The sequence below is a fragment of the Furipterus horrens genome, unplaced genomic scaffold (genome assembly GCF_987537825.1).
Source record: "Furipterus horrens unplaced genomic scaffold, mFurHor1.1.pri manual_scaffold_9, whole genome shotgun sequence".
Classification (NCBI taxonomy): domain Eukaryota; kingdom Metazoa; phylum Chordata; class Mammalia; order Chiroptera; family Furipteridae; genus Furipterus; species Furipterus horrens.
Window position 1 is genome coordinate 33,559,476 of NW_028327179.1, and position 24,927 is coordinate 33,584,402.

A 24,927-nucleotide genomic window follows, 5' to 3' on the forward strand; every position below is an offset into this window, starting at 1 on the left:
GAGAATTATTTATACTATACAACTCGTGAAATAAAAAAGGGAACTAAGATGTACATGCATTCAAACTTTCAAGGTGTTGAAAAGCAAGAACGGAAAATGCCTGCACTGGCTTCAATGATTTACTAGAGTATCAGACTGTTAAAGTGGCTTATGCACAAGCATCTTAAAAGAAAGCCAATCTGTGGCCTATGTTAATTAGAAAAGTAAAGACTTTTGAAAGCAGTAAATCTTAGTACAAAATATGTACTTTTTTAGAGTAGCTACAGAAGGTACACAGTATTCATAATTTCAATGTTTGAACTTAAGTAAAGTCTCTTGAAGCCAAAGCTGAAAAAAAATTATAGTGAAGATTAAAATTCTCTGATCTAAGCCCTGGCCAGGTGACTAAGTTGATTGGAGTGTTGTCTCCTATACCAAAAGGTTGCAGGTTTGATTCCCAGTTGGGGCATGTTTGGGAGGCAACTGACTGATGTTTCTCTCTCCCCCACCTTACTCTCTCTCTAAAAATCAATAAAAAACATATCCTTAGGTGAGGATTAAAAATAAATAAATAGATAAAATTCTTTGATCTAAGAGTATAATTTAATGCCTTGTTAAATTAATAACACAAATGAAGCTTGTTTTATCGATGCCATTTCCTTACTAGTACTTAGGATGTTGACAATGAAAACTAAAATCATTGTCGTTCTAGCAAAAGATGGGACCACTATTATTGTTTGTGTAAACAGCCACTCTTTCTATTGTATATTTGCAAATACACAAAGATTTGAGTTTTCAGAAATAGCACACTTCTTTAGTTCTTTGGATGCTCAAGGAAATTTCTGAGTTACTGAAGCAAAAGCTTCTTTCACCTGTGGTGAAAGAAAGCTTCAGAGAAACAATTGCCCAAAGATAGCAATTTATTCTGTTATTTTTTAACTATATATTTATATGTAATATATTATAATATGATATATATTTAACTACATATCATATTACATCTTAAGAATTTATCTATGAAAACATTTTGAGACCTACTTATATGAGTACCTTAGTTTGGCCAATCAATCAAGATGCAATCCAGAAGTTTAACAGCAGACGTATTATGATATATTCCCCTGGAATTCTCATCCCAATGTGTGATAACTTCAGGATTATTTTATTTATTAATTTAATTTATTCTATTTTAAATTTACTTCTAAGATTTTATTTACTTATTTTTAGAAAGATGGGAAGGGAGGGGGAAAGAGAAGGAGAGAAACATCAATGCGAGAAACATTAATGCAAGAAATACGCATTGGTTTTTCTCCTGCAAACACCCAACTGGGGAATCAAACCCACAACCAAGGCAATGTGCCCTGACCTGGAAAGAAACTGGCAACCTCTCCATTTGTGTTTGCAGGATGATGCCCAACTGAGCCACACTAGTCAGGGAGGATTCTTTTGCTTTTAAATATGCAGTCCATTCTCTTTCAAAGAAGGAAATATAGACTATCTTCCATCAAAGAATAAACCTGGGGAAAACTCTGGTTGAGTGTCATATCTGACTACTACTTAGAAGACAAATATTTCATTGGAAATATATGTTGTTTTGATAATGCCTTCTTCATTAAATGCTAATAGCAAGTTACCAACAGAGAGAAAAGAACAGTAATAAATTGATAATGAAACAGGTAATTAATAAATTATTTCGAGTGCCACTAACCATGAGGTGAGTCAAGAATTGCCTATATTCACTAACTTAACCTAAAAGTAAATGAATCTGGCATTGAAACACAAAATATGTATCACTGTCAGATCTGCTACACTCAGTTATTGTTGTTGCAAAAAACAAACAGATTAATATCATACAGAAAAAAGGCAGCATAGATGAAAGCCACATATCAGAAATAACAAAATCAAAGACACTCTTTAAACTTCTCAACTTGTTTAAAATACACTTGAATCTAAGATATCTGAATAAGGATATCAATGAAATGTTAATTAATACTAGCCCTGTACCTGAATCATTTGATTAATATGACAACTATGGTTCTACAGTTTATAAATTTCTAAATTTCAGTCAACATATTTAAAATAAGTGAATTTTCTTCATTTTAAAATAGCAAGTAATTTTTAAAATTCTACATAAAGTAACTTGAGACAATTATCATACTAATTTCACACAAAATTTTATAGACAGAGAACACTGCAATTTAAGTTATAAATACAATGGTTTAAAATTTTTCTATATAGTCCTTTAATATAAAAACTGTCCCACACTCTAATTTCCTAACACGAGAGAGTCTGTAAACTGATCTATTCATATTTGTGAAAAGGATGTAAAAATCATGTAAAGAAAGAGTAATTTTACAAGATACTTGAGCATATAGTTTTAGGATTAACTTACACTATTTCTTCAGACAAATTATACATATTATAATGAAATATTTCATATAATGGTGAAGTTAAAAATCTCTTTTGGTATCACAAAAAAGTAGCATGTAAGAGTCTAGAAAATCTGAAAATTAAAACAACATTCAGTTTTAGAACCAGAAGAATCTATCAGCGCGTTAACCTATACCACCTGAAAAGAAGACTACCGATTCTAGTGTTGGGTGTCACAGAGACAACTAATTTTTAAGGGAGGTGGGGGACCTAACTAAATTTCTTTGGAACCTGGAGAGAGAAAATACTTAGTTGTTTGCTGGCTTGAAAGAAAACCTACTTCAAATTCAGTACATATTAGCAATATAAGGAGGTTACCTGACTACTAGTTTCACTTATGGCTTCTAGGAGTTTTTCAACTGCGGCTTGTAGTCGAGAGCTAATATTCAGCATAAATTCTTCATTTTCAGGATCTATTTCGGGTCCAGCAAAACCACTCCTCATGAGCTGTTGTGACAACTCTGTTCCTTCCTCAGTTACTTCTGACCACATGTTACCGTCATTTCTTGGCATATCACTTCCAGAATAAGATGGTATAGATTCATCTGTAACTAGAATAATGATATTGTAATGGCATAAATCAATTATAATAATTGCAGTAAAAAAAGGTTACAAAATAAAATCAAATTAACACTTGAAATCAATAAAGCTACAAAGGTCTTCTAACAACAGCAATGCAACAACATAAATAAAATACACAAATACAAAATACAGTATTACTTGACAACCAAAAGGGAAAAATGAGAAGGATAAATGCTATGCTATTGCAGAAATTGGTATTTGGGTTATCGCTTTTTTCTTTGAGAAAACCTTTAAAACAACCTTCAACAGATACTTACTAAGTGCCTACTATGCAGGGTTTACTAAGTAATGGAGACAGATAAGTGACAAGAGCTGGATCCCATCCTCATGCAGTTTACATACAGTATAATAAGAAAATAAACACAGAAACACCCACATGAAAAGGAAAACACTGTGCAATGGGATGTTCCAGAAATATGAACGATAGGAGTGCTTGATTTTGTCTGGAACAGACCCTTCGATTTCTGAGCAGCACACTGGCGGCATCACCTATTCCGGCTGGGCAGTAAAGGGGACTAAGATCATTTTGAGGCTTGCTACTTTTATAAGAGGTATTCAGGAAGAAATCAGACTAATGAGCAGTTCTAATTTAATTATGGACTTATTTATATACACTATTCTTATTTTTTATGTAAAGAAAATTGAGAAGATAAGCTTTGGAAGTGTTTAAACCATAGAGTTCATGGAGTACAATGCTCATCCATAGCAACATGCTACAACCCAACAATGAAATTTCCTGAAGAGGAATTATCTATTCTTCTATTACACATAGTAGGTATTTCTTATCAGTAACTGTACAAAGTTAACATATTAAAATAATGGGAAACTTTAATTTTCAAAGTATGTGAAATAAACACTTTGACTAAGTCAGCCAAAAGAATAAGAACTATTTATTAAAATGTCTTGCTAAATTGCTTGTACCACACTGAGTTATCTTAGTTTCATATACTAACAATATCAGATGCAGTTTCAGATATAAGATCTGAATTCAGCACAATTAAATATTCACTAAGCACCTTCTCTATATAATTCACTGGCTAAAAGTGCAAACTGCATTCTAGGAAGTGATTTTAAATGTTTGCTATTACACGGCTTTATCTAATTCTTGGAGTAACAGTTAACACAATTTTGACTTTGTATTTTTATTTCCAAAATTAAAAAAAAAAACACAATAACTATCCTGGTATTTACTTATTTATTCCACATATTCAAAATGAAATGTCTTAATAGGATATTGTATATATACTCATGAGTTCAAATAATCCTGGTATTCAAAATTAATTCAGATAAGTATAGCACAATATATATTAAAAAGTTAATAAAATTAAAGTACTCTAGAAAATAAATGATATTTTTAAAGAAGTTATGGATGAAAGAAATACTACTGGGTTACAATAGGCATTTAAAACAAAAATTATTTATATTGTATAGCAAGTATAACTGAGGAATTAAAAGGCACTGTAGTGACATTTTCTTTCTAGTAAATACACAAAATTTTATATCTTCTTTGGAACACATTAAAATTATCTTTGTTTATTTATACAGTAAGCCATTTTGTTCTATATATCTTCTGTAGTTTGTGCTTGAGATTTGCTCCATGTAATACACAGTGTCTTCAATCTTCTCCCCACCACTGATTCTTTCTCTGTACCCCCAAAAAGAACAGGCACTTGCTGGTTTTTCTCAGCTTTGCTCCCCTATCTCAAGGCAAACCTCAACAGACTTGATGAGAGATTAAACCGGCTCCTACCACTACCAGTATTGGTTTCTGTTCCTTCAGTTGCAAAGCTGCTCTCTCCAAGGATAACAGTGACCTCCCAGCTGTCATCAATATCATCTTCTCAGTCCTTGTCCTATTTGATTTTCTAGACAAATAAATTATTGAAATCTCTACCTTTTCAAACGGTTTTGGAATATCTGTCTCATGTCTTTCTCTGATTTTCTTTTTTCTTTCTTTTTTTTTTGCACAGGTTCTTTGTTAGCTTATGATAGACAGAGGCTCCAGCTCTGTCCTCCTTCTTCCAGTAAATACTGCTCTGAAATCTCTATAGACCCAAATTTTTAAAAGCTGGCTCTTCTCCTCCACATAGCCCATTATTGACACTTCAGACTAATCATTTTTTATGCTTATACACTTCCTCCCAAGTTTTTAGTAATGACCCTGCTGTCATCTAAAAATGGATTCTGGAGGAGGTTTGCTGTTGGCGGCGTGCGGCTAAGCTCGTGTGAGGTGGTGGTGTCGGCGGCGGCTGCAGTGAAAGAGTTTTGGCGCCATGTCTCACACCATTCTGCTGGTGCAGCCCACCAAGAGGCCAGAGGGCAGAACCTACGCCGACTATGAATCAGTGAACGAATGCATGGAAGGCGTTTGTAAAATGTATGAAGAACATCTGAAGAGAATGAATCCCAACAGCCCCTCTATTACATATGATATCAGCCAGTTGTTTGACTTTATTGATGATCTGGCAGACCTCAGCTGTCTTGTTTACCGAGCTGATACCCAGACATACCAGCCTTATAACAAAGACTGGATTAAAGAGAAGATCTATGTGCTCCTTCGTCGGCAGGCCCAACAGGCCGGGAAATAGTTGTGCCGGAAGATTGAGGGTGGGCTTGGAATACAGGTGTACAGTGATCTGTAGTGGGAGTTTTGTATTATAGTAATCCTGTTTCCATTTTGGTACACTCTAGTCAGGGTTGAATGTGCTAGATGATAATGGCATCGAACAAGATCACCCCCCTTTTTTCTTTTCCTGTTTTTTTACTGAAACATTGTTATGATTTTGAAGGAAGTTTTTCTTCATCAGTTAATATTCATATCTACTTTGTAACATTCACTGTACTAACCCTTCAAGTTGGGGTCGGGGTGGTGACCCAGTTTAGTTATGTCCTAAGATAAAGTCTTGGTGCAAAATAAATAAATGTTCTTTAGTTAAAAAATAAAATAAAATAAAAATGGATTCTGGAAACCCAGAATCATCTTTTACTACTTTCTTTCTCCATTGTCTCACACATTTAGTCTTCTCCAACCTGTGCTCAATCTTCCTCCATCTTCCTTCGTGTCTTCAACACTTCTCACCTGGGCAACTGAAATAGCCTTCTAACCACCCTCTTCTTCTCCAGCCCTTCCTTTGCATTGCTACAGTTTGCTTCCTGATTCACTGATTCGATAATACCTTCCTGCTCAAAAAAATTATTTACCTCCCCATTATTAATAGCGAAAACCCAGTTTCCTATGAAATTTAAGACCATTCACAACTTAGATCCAGCCTACTTTCCAGCTGCCTTCTTTCAGCTCTTCCCCTTACCTCATAGTCTCACTTCTCCACATACTCTCACCCCATAAATCCTTGACTTTCTATCATATTAGACTACTACTATTCCCTTTTCTCAGAATCGTCCTATTCTCTGTATTTATTAGAAAGAAAACATACACAGGTGAAACGCCAAAGAAGCCAACAAGAGAGGATTCCTGAAGGCTATGACAAAGCAATTTCACAACATGTTAACAGAAATCTCAGAACGGTTAGTTTGGTACAGGCCTCCAAGAAATTTTCTTCCAACACATCCTGGGGGAATCATTTCCTTTTTTATGAACTAGTCTAATATTTACACTAGTTCAAGTGATTTCACACTGGCTCAAAATGCCCCTTCGATTTCATAAAGTAGGTTGCTCTTAGGAGGAAGCAAACATTAACAAATCAATTATTTTTTTTAGAGACTTAACAAGTCCATACATGTTTAAAGTCTAAACAAGTTCAGACATGGAGGCTGAAAAAAGATCACAAGTGCTATCTACAACACAAAGTCATATATAAAAACAGAAAAGCAGAAGTTGCTTCATAATAAGATTAAGAGTAAAGTTTTTCTGGTATATTAAATAAGACCAAAGAAAGATTTCAAGTTTGTTTTAGTTTGGCAATAATGCATCAATTAAAAATAGGAGGGAATATCAAAAATAATTCTTATATGTGAAACACTGTCAATATTTTAAAGACAGTGTTTTCTTTAAAGTTTAGGAGAAAATTCAAGGTGTTAAATTATAAACTCTATTAATTCAATATTTCTGTTGAGGCAGGTCAGTAAGAAGCTAGGAAAATTCCTTGGCAAGTGGAACGGGGAAACTGAGACAGAGAGCTGAACAAACTGGCCGAGCAATTTATATAGCCAGATAATAAATCGCAAGGTCTTATCTTGCACATTGCAGACTGTGCTGGGGCAGACCTGCCTCGTCCCAGTCCTGGTCCCTCTTCAGTGATATTCTTTGAAAGTGTAACTGACCAGAGAATGATTCTGACCTATAGCAAAGGATGCACCTGGAAAGCTGATTAATATTCTATTGAGATCCTCCCCTGAGGTGTCCCCTGAAATTCCCACCTTTAGAAAACAGATAAAAACACAAGACAACGGACCCAGTGCGTGCTCTCCCTGGAGCACACCCGTGCCTTCTTTCTTCAGGTGTGTATTTTCGTTTTCTTTCTCCTAAACTCTAAGGGTTCCCATGAGACTTGCAGCCAAGGGAGCAGTGGACAGTGACAGCTCGTTCTGGGGTAACCCCCTGAACCTGTGTACAAGGGCCCCTTTTTCCTCTGTAAGTTAGTTTCCTGAGACTGCACAGCCCAGCTGGCTCACATCTGCCTCTGAGACTTTCTTTCTAAAAGACCAAGGCAGCTCTCTGAGGAGCCCACTCGAATCTTCTCTTTAAGTGTATTTTTACTTTGTATGTTAAATAAACTTTCTCTTGTGCTAGAGTCGGCTCTGCATTCTTTTTTTGCTGAAGAACTGAGAGCCAACATTGCCGGTAATATCTGGTGCTGTGACATGAGGATTATTATCCCTCTTCTGTGTAAGTGGCCCCTGCCTCCTTGGCCAGGGGTACCTCCTTACACTCTGTCTCCTTTCTTGGGACCTACAAACAGGGAAGCAGTGAATAACGGCAGTTTGTTTGGGCTAACTCCCTGACTCCGTCCCTTCTTCTCCCTCTATCACTCTCCACATGTTTCAGACTATTGACCTTTGGGCTCAGGATACATGCTTGCTTCTTTCTCTTTGGACACCCCCGGATTTCCTCCAACTATATGAGCTCTTGAATTCTCCTGTTCCTTTCTGTTGTTAGGCGTCTCGCCTCTTGGAAAGACTGACTCCTCACAGAATCTCCTGAGATCCATATCTTTTACTACCCAGCCTCCCAAGACCAATTCAGACCAATGGCCTGTTTGATCGTTCATTGCCATGGCAAGAATTAGCATGACTCTCACTTACAAGCCTTACTTCTAGCCTACTGCTCTTTGTCTATACATCCTGGCCAATTGGGAGAAATCTGACCCTCAGTTCCTCAACACTTCTTCAGTAACATGGCTTGGCCCCAATATAAATTGGGCAGTGAAGAGGTTTGGCCAGTCAATGGCACCCTTAACTTTAATATTGTCTTCCAACTAGACTTATTTTGCCATTCCCAAGGAAAATGAATGAAGGTTCTATATATCCAAGCTTTTATGGTCCTCAGAGATGATCCTGAACTCTGTACTACCTGTACACTAGATCCCTTTGTAACTGCTATACTACATTCACAGCTGCCACCTTATATCCCCTCCCCCACTACAGAGCCTGAGTACCCAGATGGAAAGACACATTCCAAAAATGGGTGGATGAATTTGTTAGTCCTTTGCCAACATTTAGGTAGCAACCTAATTCTTGAGGTATTAAAACAACCTCCTTGTTTTACAAACGAAGTCTTTACACAGCCAGAGGTGTGGCTCCAGAAACAACTTCAAGGTCCACCAATTTCTTTTACCTTCCCAATCCCTCCCCTATTTATTTCAAAAGGCTTATAAATAATTGGCTTTACAAAACTGAAGTTCTTTCAGAAGGAGCTTGCATTTCTTTCTCTGTACCTTTCAGATATAAAGACCTGGTCTCCCTCAAGAACTCTTCTCTGAGCCATCTTTTAACATGCAAGTTTCTGGAGTGTATTTTATTTTTTTTTAAGATTTTATTTATACATTTTTTAGAGAGGAGGTAAGGGAGGGAGAAAGAGAGGGAGAGAAACATTGATGTGTGAGAGAAACAGCAATCAGCTGCCTCTACTATGTACCCTGACCGGGGACCAAACCTGCAACCCAGGCAGCTCATAATAAACAATCTTAGTGCCTGATGCAGTGTAAACCATGCAGAATCTATCTGAGCACCTGATGACATCAACAGAGATATTCAATCTGAAGATAAGAAGGATCTATCAGACAGTCACTGCCTGCTTTTAATAACAACAAAAGAAACCCTGAACCTTACAGACTCAGAAACTGGCTTATAATTTGATCATTAACCTGTTTTTACTTCCCTTTCCATAGGCATACCCCTTATTAAATACCTGACTGCTTGTTTACACAATACAGGTCTTTGGGAGCCCATCTGCATCACCACCTCCTGAAATGAGACTCAGTGAGTTAACTGAAATGACTTACTTTCAGGACTACATAATTGAGTCAGTGAAATATGGAGCAATCTACTAACTCTGCTTCTGGAATGTAAAACTTGATTATTTAAAAGAGGGGACTGAAGGGACCAAAGTTCTGCCACCTTGACAGTGCTATTTTGGGGTTGATTTCAACATGTTTTTAGGAAACTTTGACCCTCCTCAATTTCCTGCCAAGAGACTTAGACAGAAAAAAACCTGCTTTAGGAAAAACATTTTAGGATTTTCCCCTTACCCTAATTTGAATTAAGTACAGTAAACACCCTTGTCTAGGGAAGCCCCTCTGCAAACAATCTGGGACACTGTAAAGTCGGTTCATCCCTCTATCACCTGCTTCTTACCTCTCCTCAAACTAGTTGCTATAATTCTCATCATTTTTGAACCATGCCTTTTTTAATCTTGCCAAATTTGTCACCTCTGGGATACAACAATTCCCTATCAAGATGATGACGCTTCAGGGATTCTGGCCCACCCCTACTTCAGAAGAATCAGCTACCAGCCTCTGCTCCAGTCCCAGCTCCCATTCCGTCTCCCTTAGATCAAGAAAGGAGAGACCTCCATACCGGACGCACACAGGGGCTATGACCCTTGTCAGCAGGAAGCACTTACTAAAGACATCATCCCTAAAAGGTTTCAGGGTTGGAAGTCTCTGAGGGGAAAAAGAGGCAGGTCAATAAGAAGCTTGAAAAATTCCTTGGCGAGTGGAATGGGGAAACTGAGACAGAGAGCTGAACAAACAGGGTGAGCAATTTACAGCCACGTAATAAATTGCAAGGTCTTATCTTGCACATTCCAGACAGTGCTCAGGCAGACCCACCTCGGTGCCAGTCCTGGTCCCTTGCTAGTCACATTCTTTGAAAGTGAAACTGACCAAAGAATGATTCTGACCGCTTTACATGTTCATTTCAATGCATCAACATATTCAAGTGCACACCTGGAAAGCTGATGAATATTCTGTTGAGATCTTGACTGTCCCTAAAATTCCCACCTTTAGAAAACAGATAAAAGCCCTTAAGAAGACAGACCCAGTGCATGTTATCCCTAGAGCATGCCTGTGCCTTCTTTCTTCAGGCATATATCTTTGTTTCTTTCTCCTATGCTCTAAGGGTTCCCATATGGCTTGCAGCCAGGGGAGCAGTGGATAGCATCAGCGCATCCCAGACTAACCCCCTGTATAGGTCTCCAAGGGTCCCCACTTTTTGTCTCTATAACTTAGTTTCCTGAGACTAGGCAGCCCAACTGGCTTACTTCTTCTGCCTCTGTGGCTTTCTTTCTAAAAGGCCAGTGCAGTTATCTGAGCAGCCTGTTTGAATCTTCTTTCACTTTGCATGCTAAATAAATTTCCTTTTGGACTAGAGTTCTTAGTACTGAACACTTTCTTTGTTGAGCTCAAGAACTGAGAGCTGACATTACCGGTAACACCTTCAAGATGCAAAATGATATTAATGGTCATCCTAATTTTATTAGTAAGACTAGCATGTCATTGTTAAACACAAAAACAAAGACTGAGTAGTTAAATGATATGTGAACATTATAACCCATGATGCTAATAAGAGCAAAATTCTTATCTCTGCTGTAATATTCTATACACTGAATTTCTTAACTCTGCGTTTAGTTTTTCTCTTGTATCTTAATATTATTCTTTCGGAATCAGTTAATAGTTAAATAATTAAATTTTAAAAAGGCTTAATCAATTCAAGCACATAAAGCAGTTCTAATTAAAATATTAAATACTAGGAATTGGACTCTCAGTGTCTCCTTCCCTGGAATGTGAACTGCTACAAAGCAGAGGCATAGCCCTGGCTGAGTGGCTCAGGTGGCTGAGCATTGTCTCATACAACAAAAGGTTGCGGGTTTGATCCCTGGTCAGGGCACCGACTTAGGCTGCCAATTCAATCCCCAGTTGGGGTGTGTATGGGAGGCAACCGATTGATGTTTCTCTCTCCCCCACCCCTTCCTTGCTCTCTAAAATCAATAAACATATTCTCTAGTGAGTATTTTTTTAAAAGCAAAAGGCATAGAGAAATTGCTCAATAATGCTTATAGAATTGAACTGATAAAACTGCTTATAGCTGAAAAACTGTATACTGGATATCTTAAGATAGGACACAGGCATATTTAATCCATACTGAGGGATTTAGATGTAACATGCAAGAAAGTAGATCAGATGCCCCTGTAGGTTTGCTTTCTCATAGAAAATGAACATAAACACAATCTTCTGTGCTTGCATTAAATTACTAATTTATTCCTTTGTATAACTATGAGAACACTGCTGTGGAAGTGAGTGTGCAATCTTTCAAGATATGTTTGTTGTTGCTGAGCACTTCAGTGACCACTTTTGAGAAAGAGAGTCTAAGAGAGCTGCTAACAAAAAAGGCACAACATATTTTTGTACTCCACAGAACATTCCTCAGAGTATCTTTTGAATACTAAAAATTTAGTTTAGGTCTTAAAAGAATAGCAAAATCCCCCATGATGGTTAATGAAACCAGTTTATAAAATAACTTCCTAAAAACGCATAATTTGGTAAACACTCTTACAACAAAACCAAAAAAAATACTACCTAATTCTTTTATATACATCAAGATTCATTTGTAGAAATAAAATAGTCTTTGATTAAGAGCTTAAGCAGAAGTAAAGTTAGTTTGAAAAATATCTCTACCAAAGTTTGAAAAGAATGAATTTGAAAGAAGTTTAAAAATACTGTATTATTTCAGGTCTTATGTTACTAAAAGCAGGTTTAAAAATTATCTTTGACATCCATTTAGGTGTTTTTAAATTAATTTTACTTAAAATTCCAAATCAAGTTTTTTTCTTCATTTAGATGCATACAACTGGCCAACTTAAAATTAGGCGAACATTCTGTAAGTGGCATGGATAATTTCTTCTTATTTCTCCACATAAAACTTAACAAGCAGAAGACTCAAATACTGCATAAACTGGCATTTTTTGGAATGTCAGTCCCTAACTGGGGAGGCATTCTTAGGTATGGAATGGTAGTGAAGTGTGGACTTGATCTTCTGATCTAAGAGTCAGATCCTCTTTCTCTCCATATGACAAAAACTTTCTCCCTTTTGATTTCCTGATTCTCACTCCAGTAAAAGAAAGGAATTTAAAAAATTAGGAGAGACTGGAGGTCAGCAAGATGAAAGTAAGAAATTCAAAGACCAGCCCAGCTGAAAGAAGACAGTTAGGAAGGCAGGTATGTCACGTCAGGACCGGATTTCCGGATCCACACCCCTCTGCCAGACTTCACACCACTTTTCCAAAAGGAAGAAAGGACACAGTAGGGGTTAGTCCAAAGACAAATTCAAACCTTGAGTTTGTTTTAAAAACTTTCTTCTAACCATCTCAACAGATATGTGAAACTGTTGTTTGATTCTTGATTCTTAAAAGCTCTTTATTTCTAGTCTTTCCTTCACTGATAAGGTTGTTGCAGGATATTGCCTGTTGGCAAGAGTCCTTAGTGGTGATGCAAATTTTTTATTTTATGGGACAATAAATTAAACAGCCTCTGATTTATGTAGCACAGTAGTAACCCTGAGTATAAAATGACAACTCTAAGACACTCACTTGCAAATGCTACACAATAATGGCGTTTTGAGAAGAGTGGATCTAATGGATTTGTGTATTTTAATACATAGCAAAATGCCTTACATTCCAAAATTTACTTAAGATGATGATAGTTTCAACAGAATATAAAACTAGTACCTCCTGTGTGTTCTTCATTGACACATGACTTTATAGGTGCCTCTGCTTCTGACCTCCAAATCAGGCAGGGAGATGACTGGCCTTTACTTGATCTATCTAGAATACCAAGGACATGGCGACCAATTGTTTCTTCGACAGCTGCTGTTGTCTTTACAACTTCTAAGAGGATCTTCAGAAGTCTGTTATTAGCTTTCTGGAGGGCATACCTGGGGAGATAAAGAAACATTTATTAAAATGTTTAATCTTTTTAAAGCAAACACCTTGTTTATTTCCCACAAAAATTGTAGTACAAAATATATGACTTGAAAAATAAAGCATCGTCTGATCCTCTCTATTAAAATAATGTGACGTAGCACCTACGATGAAGTACTTTTTATTTTTTAGTTTATAAATTTAAAATTTTTAAGATTTAAAAAAATTTAAGGAGATGAAAAGTTAAGTTTTAAAAAGTATGGTGGTACCCAATCCAAGCATATGTGAGTTATTGAGCTGGTAATACCATGCATAGTTATTCATATATGTTTTACATTTAATTTCACTGTATCAAAGATTATATTTTAATAAATTTTTAGAACTTCTATTTATTTATTTTTAGAGAGAGAGGAAGGGAGGGAGAAAGAGAGAGAGAAACATCCATTGGTTGCCTCTCGCATGCCCTCAACCAAGTACCTGTCCCACACCCAGGCATGTGCCCTGATTGGGTAACGAACCAGCAACCTTTCGGTTCACAGGCTGGCACTCAATTCACTGAGCCACACTAGCCAGGGTATATATTTTAAAATATAATTTACAAATTCCATCAGGAAAAAATGTGTATTTGTATAACTTACTAGTGATGATCTAGATGATAAAATTACAATAGGCAGAGATTTATTTTTCAAAATGACTACTGTGCAATTTCACTATCTGCTAACACCAGAAAGATATTATAGGTTGTTGTATCTACTTCTGAGACAGAAATTTCTCAAGGTACATATACCACCTTCATTTCAACAAGTAGAAGGAACCTATCTGCAACCAAATAAAATTAAGGTATGTTTCTCTTTTTTAAAAGACAAGTAACAACTCTTTTTTTAAAAATAGAAAACAATGCTAACCACTCACCTAAATATCTCAGCACCCAAATGTAATTATTATTAAAATTTTAATGCCTATCTTTCCATACTTCCCTACATCTCTCTCATAAATATATATATTGTGTGTGTGTATGGGATTATCCTGAACAAACTGTTTTTGTAAGCTTTCTATTCTGCTTAACACAAACAGCTTTCCATGTCAAAAAAATATAATTCCATAAATAGTGATTCAGAGATTATCTGATTAATCTTACAAATAATTAAACAATTCTCTTGTCCTAATAACTTAATTCAACAAAGGTACTAAAGTGGCAAAGTTGATATTTGATAAATGTAGACAAAATAAGAGACTTTCATGGTAATGGTCATCTGCCGTAAGACAGCTTTCTCTCTCACTTCACACTGTGGGAGATCCCTAATGATCAGGGTAAAGGATATCTGTTTTCACAGGCACATGCCATAACTATTTTAAGACAAGGTAATAAATGCAGAATTTTCCCTTCAGTATTTGTCAAGTGAAAAGAGGCAGTTCTATTTTTGTACCTAGATCAACTTCTCCGCTTACATAAGCAAGGATACTAAAAATAAAACTAAATAATTTAGTTAGTAGAAAGTAAGTCATGGGTTTTACTTCTTTAAACTTTCCTGAGATTTTGTTCAAGCCCCAAATACTACAAAACTAGAGTATTTTGAAAACAGAAATTCTACATAAGGGAAATAATTAAAATCAATACGATGGTAAAAAGAAATAAATATAAATACTAATTTATCAGCACTCACTAAAAATTCCTAGTAATTAAACACTGCATAATTTTTAAAATATACCTAAATTGAGATAAAAATAATTTATCTCAATTATAAAATAAACATTGTTTATTTTATATTGATATGTTAACTCTAATTTTCATACACTGTCTTTCTTGTTTGAGTTCCATACTGACTGTGTTCCATACTGATGATCCAATGGGGAAGCCAAAATCTTAGGGGCCAAAATCCTCCATGCATGCTGAGGAAGGAGGTTAGGAGGACAGAGGGTTGACAATCACAGAAATTGGGAAAGGAGGAAATTAAGTTAGTAGATATTAGTTTTAATTTAAAATTAAATTAAAATTAGATAAAAACTATTTTTATTTGAACAAAACAAATTTTAAAATACTGTGCTTAAAGTCCTTGATATTATTGTGGGATAACTATTCTGATTTATATTTTACATTTTTATTCTAATATCTAAAAAATCAAAGTAAGGAAAAGTTTTGTTAACATCAAATCATTAATTTATTTTTCTGTAAAACTGAGATATGGATTAAAAGTTCTCATCTGTTAGGCAGTAAATGCATGAAAGTGACATGTGGACTATCACAATTTTTTTCCTCATGAACAAACCAGGGGGTTGCTTATACTGAATGCATATCCAGTGACAAAATAAACCCTTAAATACAATTTTTTTCAGTATAAAAATGCCTCACGGGCAAAATAAAATTAATCCAGAAAGGTTCAACCACTAAATAAAGCCTTAACATTTACTGAATTAAGTATCTGATCAGTATTTGTTAAAAAGTACTTTACATACAAGAGCTTTTTAAGTACTTGTTAGTTTAAATGACAAAAATTTGTTACTCTTTACATAGAGTATAATGTACAAATGAAAGAAAGGTACACAATTAAAATAAGGACAAATAAAGTTTATAACATTGAAACAACTATTTTAATTCATTTGGTGTTAAAAAAACGCATATTCTGTATACCTTTCATTAGACAGAACATCAGGAGGCACATCTTCAAATTTTTTGTCCAATTCCTTTTCTTTAACGGTCTGTTCCTCAACTTCCCATTGGCTTTCATGTTCATCCTGCATAAGTTTGTGTAATGGTAGAGAAGACAAGACAGACAGAAAACCTGTCATCTTGGAAAAAGCTTGTCATTCCTTTATATTTGTTATGAGGTGAAAGTGAAACCTCTACATGCAGAATATATACTGAATAATATTTAACTATATTTTGTCAAGAGATTAGCATTATCAAAAAAAGACAGAAGACTCTAGGTCACAGGTGAAAAATTCTTAATGGGTCCAAGCTAATGCTACAGAGCGACAATACAGTTTGTTAGGCTGCTCTTTGGGGAGAGAGCAGTTGCTACCTAGCAATGTCAGATTCAAATTACCTTCAACGGAATGTAAGGCATCTTGACTCCACCTACCTTACATGTAAGCAATCACAAATGTTTTAAAAGCAATACCTATAAAAAACACATTCACACCAACAACAAAGACAAACAGATCCTACTGCATTGTGGATCCAGTGCTCCTAGGTGGGGCAAAGTCCATACTACCTGTGTTTGCGTACTGCTGTTGTGCAGCTCACAACACAGCTTCTCTCTTCCAGCTAGAGACAGCTGCTTTAGTGCTTCCAGCTCCTCTAAAAGCACCCTCTCTCTCTCTGAAACCAGGTTTTCATTATCTATTGAGGATCTCTAAATAAGAAAAAAGGTCATGAGAGAATATTGTTTGCGATAGAAGATAAAGGCAGAGATATTAAAGCAGATTTCTTTTAACCCCCTGGGACCAATAGACCCTAGTTCTACCTCTGATTCGTATCCCATGATAAGGGGTTAAAAGCATATATAAAGTTCAATGCAAAATTTAAATAAACCTAAAAAAGATTATTAAGCCTAAGTATTTAGGAATTCATGCAACTCAAACAGTATTATTTTATATGTCAATTTTGCATTGAAAATTCAGAATGTTAAATTCACAAAATGCGATGAAGAAAAGCAAAATTAATTTTTCCAAATGATTTTTCAGCTGACTCTCAATTTCCTAGTATTCTATATTTGAAAGAACATATTTCAAGAGTTCTCTATTTCTTCTCCTTTTAGCTCAAGTTTCCAAAACTGAATAAATGTTTTAATAAGAACTGTTATATAAATATTTCTTGCTTTTCTGCAATGATTTTGTGAGTATATTATAATACAGCAATTGATAAGAATCCAGCTCCCAAATACCAAGGAGTATGTAAATTTAGCCAAGAAAGGGATAAGAACGTTATATAATTGTGCATTTCACAAATCAAGAAGAGATGTTTCCCTGGACAAAGAAGATCCAGAAACACTCTGCTTTAGATTTTCATTCATGATTTAAAAGATAAAGGACAGATAAAGGTACACCTTGAAGAGGCTAACTGGTGGACTCACAGAACTATAAATGAATATGGGAAAACTGAGTATTAACTGCATCTTAGCACAAAATTTTTCGAAAATTGTCAAACTGTTTTTGCCACGTATGGTCAATGGAATGACTAAAAAAACAAACAACATTGCAGTCCCTTTTCCAGTGCCTGCAAAGAAAGATACACAAAATGGTAGGGACACAATGCACTCCAACAGTGAGTCAAATTTCCCTAATAAGACCTAAAGCTGTCATGCTGTTGTGCTGATGGAATCTATTCCTGATGTTAAATATTTGCATTAACTCAGATCTTGGCAATAATTCTGACTTCTGTTTAAAAGGCCATATAAAGAATACCACCATTTTAATTGGAGAGAAAAGGGACTCTTAAGGCCCATACCTGGGCTAATTGTCTGCTCAGTCTCTTAATCTCTTCTTGTAGCTGTTCCTGGTCTTCTCGCTGTCTTTCCAGCTGGCGCATGTGTGCCTGCCTTAACAGTTCTGTTGCCTGTTGATGTTCTTGGTATTGTCGTACAAGTTCCTGCCTCATATCTTCCAACTGTTCTTCATTTAACATTAGCTGTCTAGAAGCATCCATGCTTGATACCAAAATCTCACCATGGATCTATAATAGTTAAAAAAATTCAACCATAACACATTTTGTATAAATTTGTTAGAATCAATATTTAAAATAAATATGAAAGCAATTCTACTATTAACCCCACAAAGCATCTGATATTTTATATAAACTATTATAAATAATTTTTAAAAGGTATTTGCTTTAATTATAATTCTTAATCAACACAGATTATCATCATTATACATACTATTCTCCAAAAGCAAAAGAGCTATTTATCAGTTAGTTTAGATGTAATCTAATTCTAAGGGAGAAGAATAAAGGATACTCAAGATTCCTTCTACTTTTAGTGAAGCTAAAACTCCATTATTTCTCTTGACATTTATAATGAGGAAATAATATAAATATAATACTTATATTTTAAAATTTATAAAACATAAGAAATTTTACCTATTTATGTTACACAGTAGTCATTACAGTACTACAGAGAACAACTTGATAAGAGACAGTATCCAATAAATTTTATCTGGAAATAAGTTTTATATTTTACTTTCTCATACTCATAAGAAGTTAACTCCTTAATGGGTTTCTACAAGTATTTCAATTCCTGAAGAACTACTACTTAGACAAATCATTCTGATTTATTCTGCCTTGAATAGTTACTGGCAAATGAAAGAATTTTGCACTATATAAAGAGTTGACAATTTTATTTGAATATGTCACTAAAAAGACATATTCTAACCTAAAGATTAATCAGAAATTTGAATTTAGATAATTTAAAAGAGGTAGAATTTATTTTCTGTTAAACAAACAGCTGAGACACAGACACAAATTAATTCTCCATTAATGAATAAGCAAAGGAAAAGAATTAGTATTTATAGATTAGAATGCTTTAAATCGTTTTAAGTTGATAGCTATTGTCTTGTGATAGTATCATAATAAATTAAGTAAATCTTTTATTCATACATATTGTCAAAATGTAGTATTCTTGAAAGGACTAAAACAAAATATAGGTATAACTTAGATTTTACCATGCACAATGTGTGTAAGCCAATAAAGATACTGTGAACCAGACTTGTTTTATTTAATAATAATATTAAGTCATTTATTCATATACCTCACAAATAATAAAACACATTCGTAATGTGAATCTTAAGTCAAGACGGGATTTGAAACTTTCCTTATCCATTAAGGAACATCACTGCTAATATCCGTATAGTGAAGGAAGTCACAATTTCATATGTTATTATATTAAAGAAGCATACTTACAGATTCTCTGGCTACAAATGTTTCATCGTTGGAGAACAGTTCTTCTGAAACAGTCAGTTCACGGTCCTTTGATTCAAGTATATCAAGATTATCATTGTTTGATAACAAAATTTCCTTTCCATTTTCTCTTAACTCCTTACTAAGTGGTTTAAATTCTTCTTTAAATTTCATGTCCATTGTCTCAAAAGTCTGAAAATCAACCTGACCCTTTGGTAATTTCATTTCACTTAAATAATGTTGTTCTTGCAGAGAGAGAGCATGTGCTTGTTTTGATGATGTAACATCTTCTTTTTCTCCAGATATTCTAGATAGTTCAGTTTGTTGAGCAAATGCTACACTCATTGACACAATGACCTAAAGAATAAGGTAAACAAAAAAAGATTAGATTTATAAATATCAGCAGAAATTAAAAAGCACTTACCATTCAAAATTACATGAATTAAAAAATGCATGGCCTCATTGTTTTAAACTAAAAGAAATCCTATGATAAAGTGATATGAAGGTACAGATTATCTATTTTAAAATGAATCTAATGTTAAAGTATTTATTATATTGCCTGCCTTTTTAAATAAGAAAATGTTTTAAAATTCTTACTACAACAGCAATCAGTGCTCAGTACAGAAATCAGACAGAAGATATAATAGCTTATTTTTCTCTCTTCCAAGAAAAATTACTACTAACACTTCAGTAATACTTCTCTTAATTTTCCTCTCTTTCAATATCAATATGGATATGAGGAGATACACATTTTCATTTTCCTTAGATAAATGTGTATTATAATATGCTTTTACAGCTTAACTATAGTAAATAAATTTTCAAGTTAAAAAATACATTTTCTATAAAATTTTCAATTAGTTTACAGTTTCAGATTATACAAATGTATTATAAATTTATTCAATCAATTTTCTATGTTGGGCATTTAAACTGATTCCATTCTTACACTATTTTAAACACCACTGTGAGAAAATCTTTGTAATTATATCATTATGAATATCCTCTCTTATTTCCTTACAATAAATTCCCAGAAGTAGATACTTGGTTTGTATAATTGGTAAGTGTGATTCCAGATTTCAATTTTACTTCCCACTCCAACTATGATCCTAAATCCCTACTTATTTTTTGGTCCATCCAGCACAGGTATTTAGACATTCTGACCAGCAGCCTTGGCTCTGAAAAATCCAAGCCTCTGAGAACCAACTGTACCAATTACTTCATTTCAAAACACATGTCCACAGATAATTTGCAATGAGGAAAGCCTGGCTGTCATAGTCTAAGATAAAGTATGCCTGGGCTTTGAAACCGTTGTGCCTATTGACCTTCAACCAACACTATTGGTCCCATGGAATAAATGGACTTTGCTTTAATAGGCACATCAGGTTCAAGAAGAATAATATTGATGATAACATGAACAGCAATAAACTCAGTGGCAAACAATTACTAAGTCCTCCTATTATTTCATTTAATCCTCATTATAGAAAGTTATATTATCTTTCATTTATATTTATGTTATATTTTACTTATTCCTAGTAGGTATATACTATTGTATTATTACCCTAATTAAATAGATGACAAAATTCAGAAGATAGATGAAGTAATTTGACCCCTAAAACACAAAGCAAATAAATGATGCACTCTGAACCCTGCTTAGCAGTGAAATGTAGATGTAAATGAATGTCAAATCACAAGCTGAATCTATTGTGATCTATACTTATAATCACTATACCTTTGGGGCTTCTTTTACTTACCCTGTGCTTTTAAAACAATGGTTTCTCATCATCACATCTGAGGGGTGTAGGGTAGAGCATAATCCCATCAGTATTAGTGACTAATGTTAACAATCTATATTATTCAGGATCAAGCTGGACCATCAATGTTGTTTCTTGGACCACAATATCTTGGCTGCCTTTGGAAGTTTTCACTGACCTACACTTTGGTGCTCTGCTATCAGCTTGGATGAATGCAGCTTTACAAAACATGTTTATATCATCTCCATTATCACAGAAATAAGACTACTTTAAAAATATATTTATGAGTTTTTATCACCTGCTAGTTACTTTATACATATTAATTCACCAAATCCTTATAAGAATTACTATTATGTTTATTATTTTCATCTTTTACATAGGGGGAACTGAGATTCAGAAGTTGAGTAACTTTCCTAAGATCATAAATCTAGTAAAGCAGAAGAACAAGAATTTAAAGCATGATATATCCTTTACCAAACCTCATGCTCTGCATTGCTGTACTATGATGCCCTCTTATAACATTGCACTTGGGAAATTTATGTAAGAGCTAAATGCTACAGAAAACATACATTTCTCTAAAAAACTAGATAATGAGAGCTACATAAAAGTGATGGTGCTTCACTTTTTCGTTTGATCTCTAAGAACTAAACATTCAATTCAGACACAGAAATGATTAAGTCCTTATGGTCCATATACTTCCTTGAGTCTTAACCTCTGTCATCCAATTTATGTTTAACCTAATTCCTTATGCATTTCCTTTATAGCCTATCAATTAACCCCCTTTAAAATACATATACTCCACTGGGTCTGTTACATTGGAAGGGTTGAAACAATGTAAAAAGAAAAAGAAAAAAAATAGACTTCCGACCAAGATGGAGGCTTAGACAGACATGCTCGGCCTCCCTCTACAACTAGAGAGGAATACAACTACTTCAAAACAAAAGATAACTAGAAATTCCAGAAAATAAAACTACACGGAAGCCCAACGTATGAAGTTATAAACCAGCGACGCTCTTTGGGCAGGTAGGAAGAGCGAAAGTGGGTGGTGCTGTTTGAGGTCGCACCAGGGACAGTGGCAGGGAGGACGATCCCAGCTGCAGTCAAACCTCGGCGGCTCGCGACCCCAACGCTGGGGATAGCAGCCACCACATCGCCTCGAACAGTGAGGCCCAGGGGGCAGGAGGACAGAACCCTGTCTCCTAGCCGAATAACTGTGTGAATCCATCTTGGATCCCCGCCCCCACACAAAGCGCCACAGGGCTGCAAAACAGGTTGCGGATTGCCACTGGTCGCTGGGTTGTGACGAGTACACAGGCACTGCCCTCTATAGCCGGCACAAGAAAACAAAACGCATCTGTCAAAATGAGGCAGACAACTATAGAAATCCCGGTGGTGCAGCTCACCAGGCAACAGATGAAGAATCTGACAGATGAACAAATAAGAAACCTGTCAAAGGCTCAGTTCAGGGCCATTGTTATCAGGTGGCTTACAGAATTAACAAAAGATCTGGAAAAAGATGAGAAAGAATCGAAAAACACTGATACTGAAAGGAACAAAACCACATACAAGACAGATGGTGAGGAAAAAAAATCCAGAGTTCAAATCAAAAACCAGAACATAGAAAAGGAACAAACAGTCAACCAGTGCAGAGAGAGGAAACAGGAAGCAAGGAAAATGATGAGAGGATCAGAAACCTCTGGGACAGCTATAAAAGGCCCAACATAAGAATCATTGGTTTGCCAGAGGGTGAAGAAGAAGAACTAGAAATTGAAAAATTAAGTGAAAATATAATAAGGCAGAACTTCCCAAACTTGGGGAAGGAAATAGACTTACAGGTCCAGGAAGCACAGAGAGTTCCAAAACAACTGGACCCAGGGAGAACCACTCCAAGACACATTATAATCAAAATGTCAAAAGTGAAAGATAAAGAGAGAATCTTAAAAGCAGCAAGAGAGAAGAAAAGAATCATGTACAAAGGGGTCCCAATTAGACTATCAGCTGATTTCTCAAGGGAGACCCTGCAGGCAAGAAGGGACTGGCAAGAAATATTCAAAGTAATGAAAATCCAAAACCTACAACCACGAATACTCTATCCAGCGAAACTGTCATTCAGAATAGAAGGGCAGAGAAAGTGTTTCCAGGACAAAATAAAACTGAAAGAGTTCATTAGATCCAAACCACTGTTATATGAGATGTTAAAGGGACTGGTTTAGAAAAAGGAGGATCAAAACTATGAACACTAAAATGAAAACTGTATCACAAGAAACAACAACAGAAGCTAGAGAATTGAAGCAAAGGCAAACTAAACAGGCAATGAGAGTGGAAAAAGAACTATAGGTATGGGGAGCATATTGGGGGGAGGTCAGCAGGGAGGGGGAAGGGGGAGAGGGAGGGAGATGATACAGGAATTAAGGATCATGGTGGGAGGGAATGGAATAGACAGAGAGAGTTTGAGAAGAACTATATGCACAACTAATGGACATGGTCTAAAAGGGGGGGACAACCGGAGGGAGGGGGGCCACCGGGTGGAGGGGAGAAGAGGGAAGGGAAATTGGGACAATTGTAACATTATAATCAATAAAACACATTAAAAAAAAAAAAAGAAAGAAAAAAAAAATAGGCAGACAAACTCAGAATTCAACTGTTGCAATATAAGATCCAAATCAGGTATGTGCATTATGAAAGAGAATGCAAAGGCAAAAGAAATGGGATCATAAAGGTGGACTAGGTGATATACTTGGTATTCAGTAGTTTGAAAGAATGACTCTGGGCATAACAGCTAAGAGTATCTATAAATATTAACATCACAGCAACTTCTCTGGAAGAAGACAAGGATAATATATAAAAGACCAAACACCTTCTTTCTCATTTCCTACCATAATTCCCCACCTTTAAGGAAGACCAAACTCCTTCATAAGGTATTACCCACAAGATAACAAATTTATAAAAACTTGTTTTGGTATTCTGAAAAGTTTCTAATTATTGTACTATTCCATATCAAAAGATGCTTTTCTCAATTGTGGTTGACACCAGTACTGTATCTGACAACTTAAAGAAGGATTTGCAGGAAACTTATAACAAAAAATAAATTGCACTGCTGTAAATAAAATCTACATTTTCTGAAGACTCAAAGGGAGTATAAACCACAATAATCTTCTGAAACAACTATAAACTTACCTTAGCTACTTCCTCTTCTAATCGTTCTTGGTACTGTTTTTCCAGCAACTTAACCATATTTGTTTCCTGTTCTACTCCAAATTCACCACCAGAAAACTAAATTAAAAAGCAAAATATGACATACTTATTTACACTAATTATGCACAACTTATTTTTAAACTTCTAATCTCTAATGTCTTAAAAAAAGTCACTACTTCTTAGAAAATTCCTGAGAAGTTTTAATAAATTTCAGTTCTCTCTTAACTAAAAAAAAAAAAAAAAAAAAAAAAATCTACTGAGTGATTCTACTAAATAATTGTACTCATTACTGTGAATTTGCCAAAATTACAAAGTGAGAAAATATTTAAATAATTATAATTACTAACATAGGTTTGAGGGTAAAATAAAGATACCTCTTAAATATAATGAAAAGATGTGTGTATTTAATTTTAAGTAACCTTAACTGTGGCTGGCTCTCCTCATGAAGGTATAAGCAGATTTCTTTTCTTCTTGGTACTTATTAATAGTATCCAATTTTCTATAAGTACAAATTATTTTTATAAAGAGAAAAAAAACAAACTTTTTAAAAAATGTAAACATGTTCTCAGCATGAAAGTTTTTCTTTATTTACACTGTCTGCATGTCATTCAAATAGATACTCAATGTGGGATAAGTGTGAAAGAATAAAAAATGTAGCCAACATATCTCTCCCTTACATCCAGAATGAGAGAGGGCAACGATCTTTATTTTTTGTAAAACTTAAGACCTAA

At 35.0% G+C, this 24,927-nt stretch overlaps 2 protein-coding genes across 5 annotated transcripts in view; one reads left to right on the plus strand and one right to left on the minus strand.

The window, feature by feature from the left end:
• AKAP9 (A-kinase anchoring protein 9) overlaps window positions 1-24,927 on the minus strand; it is a 165,338-nt gene that overhangs the window by 57,453 nt on the left and 82,958 nt on the right. For 3 of the 4 annotated variants that reach the window (XM_090287252.1, XM_090287251.1, XM_090287250.1), the window contains 7 exons: window positions 24,179-24,274; window positions 19,257-19,610; window positions 17,811-18,035; window positions 16,576-16,716; window positions 15,993-16,096; window positions 13,172-13,377; window positions 2,725-2,957 (listed from right to left, as the gene is read on the minus strand). In XM_090287252.1, the coding sequence (XP_090143378.1) occupies window positions 2,725-2,957; window positions 13,172-13,377; window positions 15,993-16,096; window positions 16,576-16,716; window positions 17,811-18,035; window positions 19,257-19,610; window positions 24,179-24,274 (1,359 nt within the window). The remainder of the gene's footprint in view (window positions 1-2,724; window positions 2,958-13,171; window positions 13,378-15,992; window positions 16,097-16,575; window positions 16,717-17,810; window positions 18,036-19,256; window positions 19,611-24,178; window positions 24,275-24,927) is intronic. The other variant, XM_090287253.1, reaches the window with a different exon arrangement.
• Window positions 5,183-5,917, plus strand: LOC150001573 (enhancer of rudimentary homolog). The gene has a single exon (XM_090287860.1). The coding sequence runs from the start codon at window positions 5,262-5,264 to the stop codon at window positions 5,574-5,576; it is 315 nt and encodes a 104-aa protein (XP_090143986.1). The 5' UTR covers window positions 5,183-5,261; the 3' UTR covers window positions 5,577-5,917.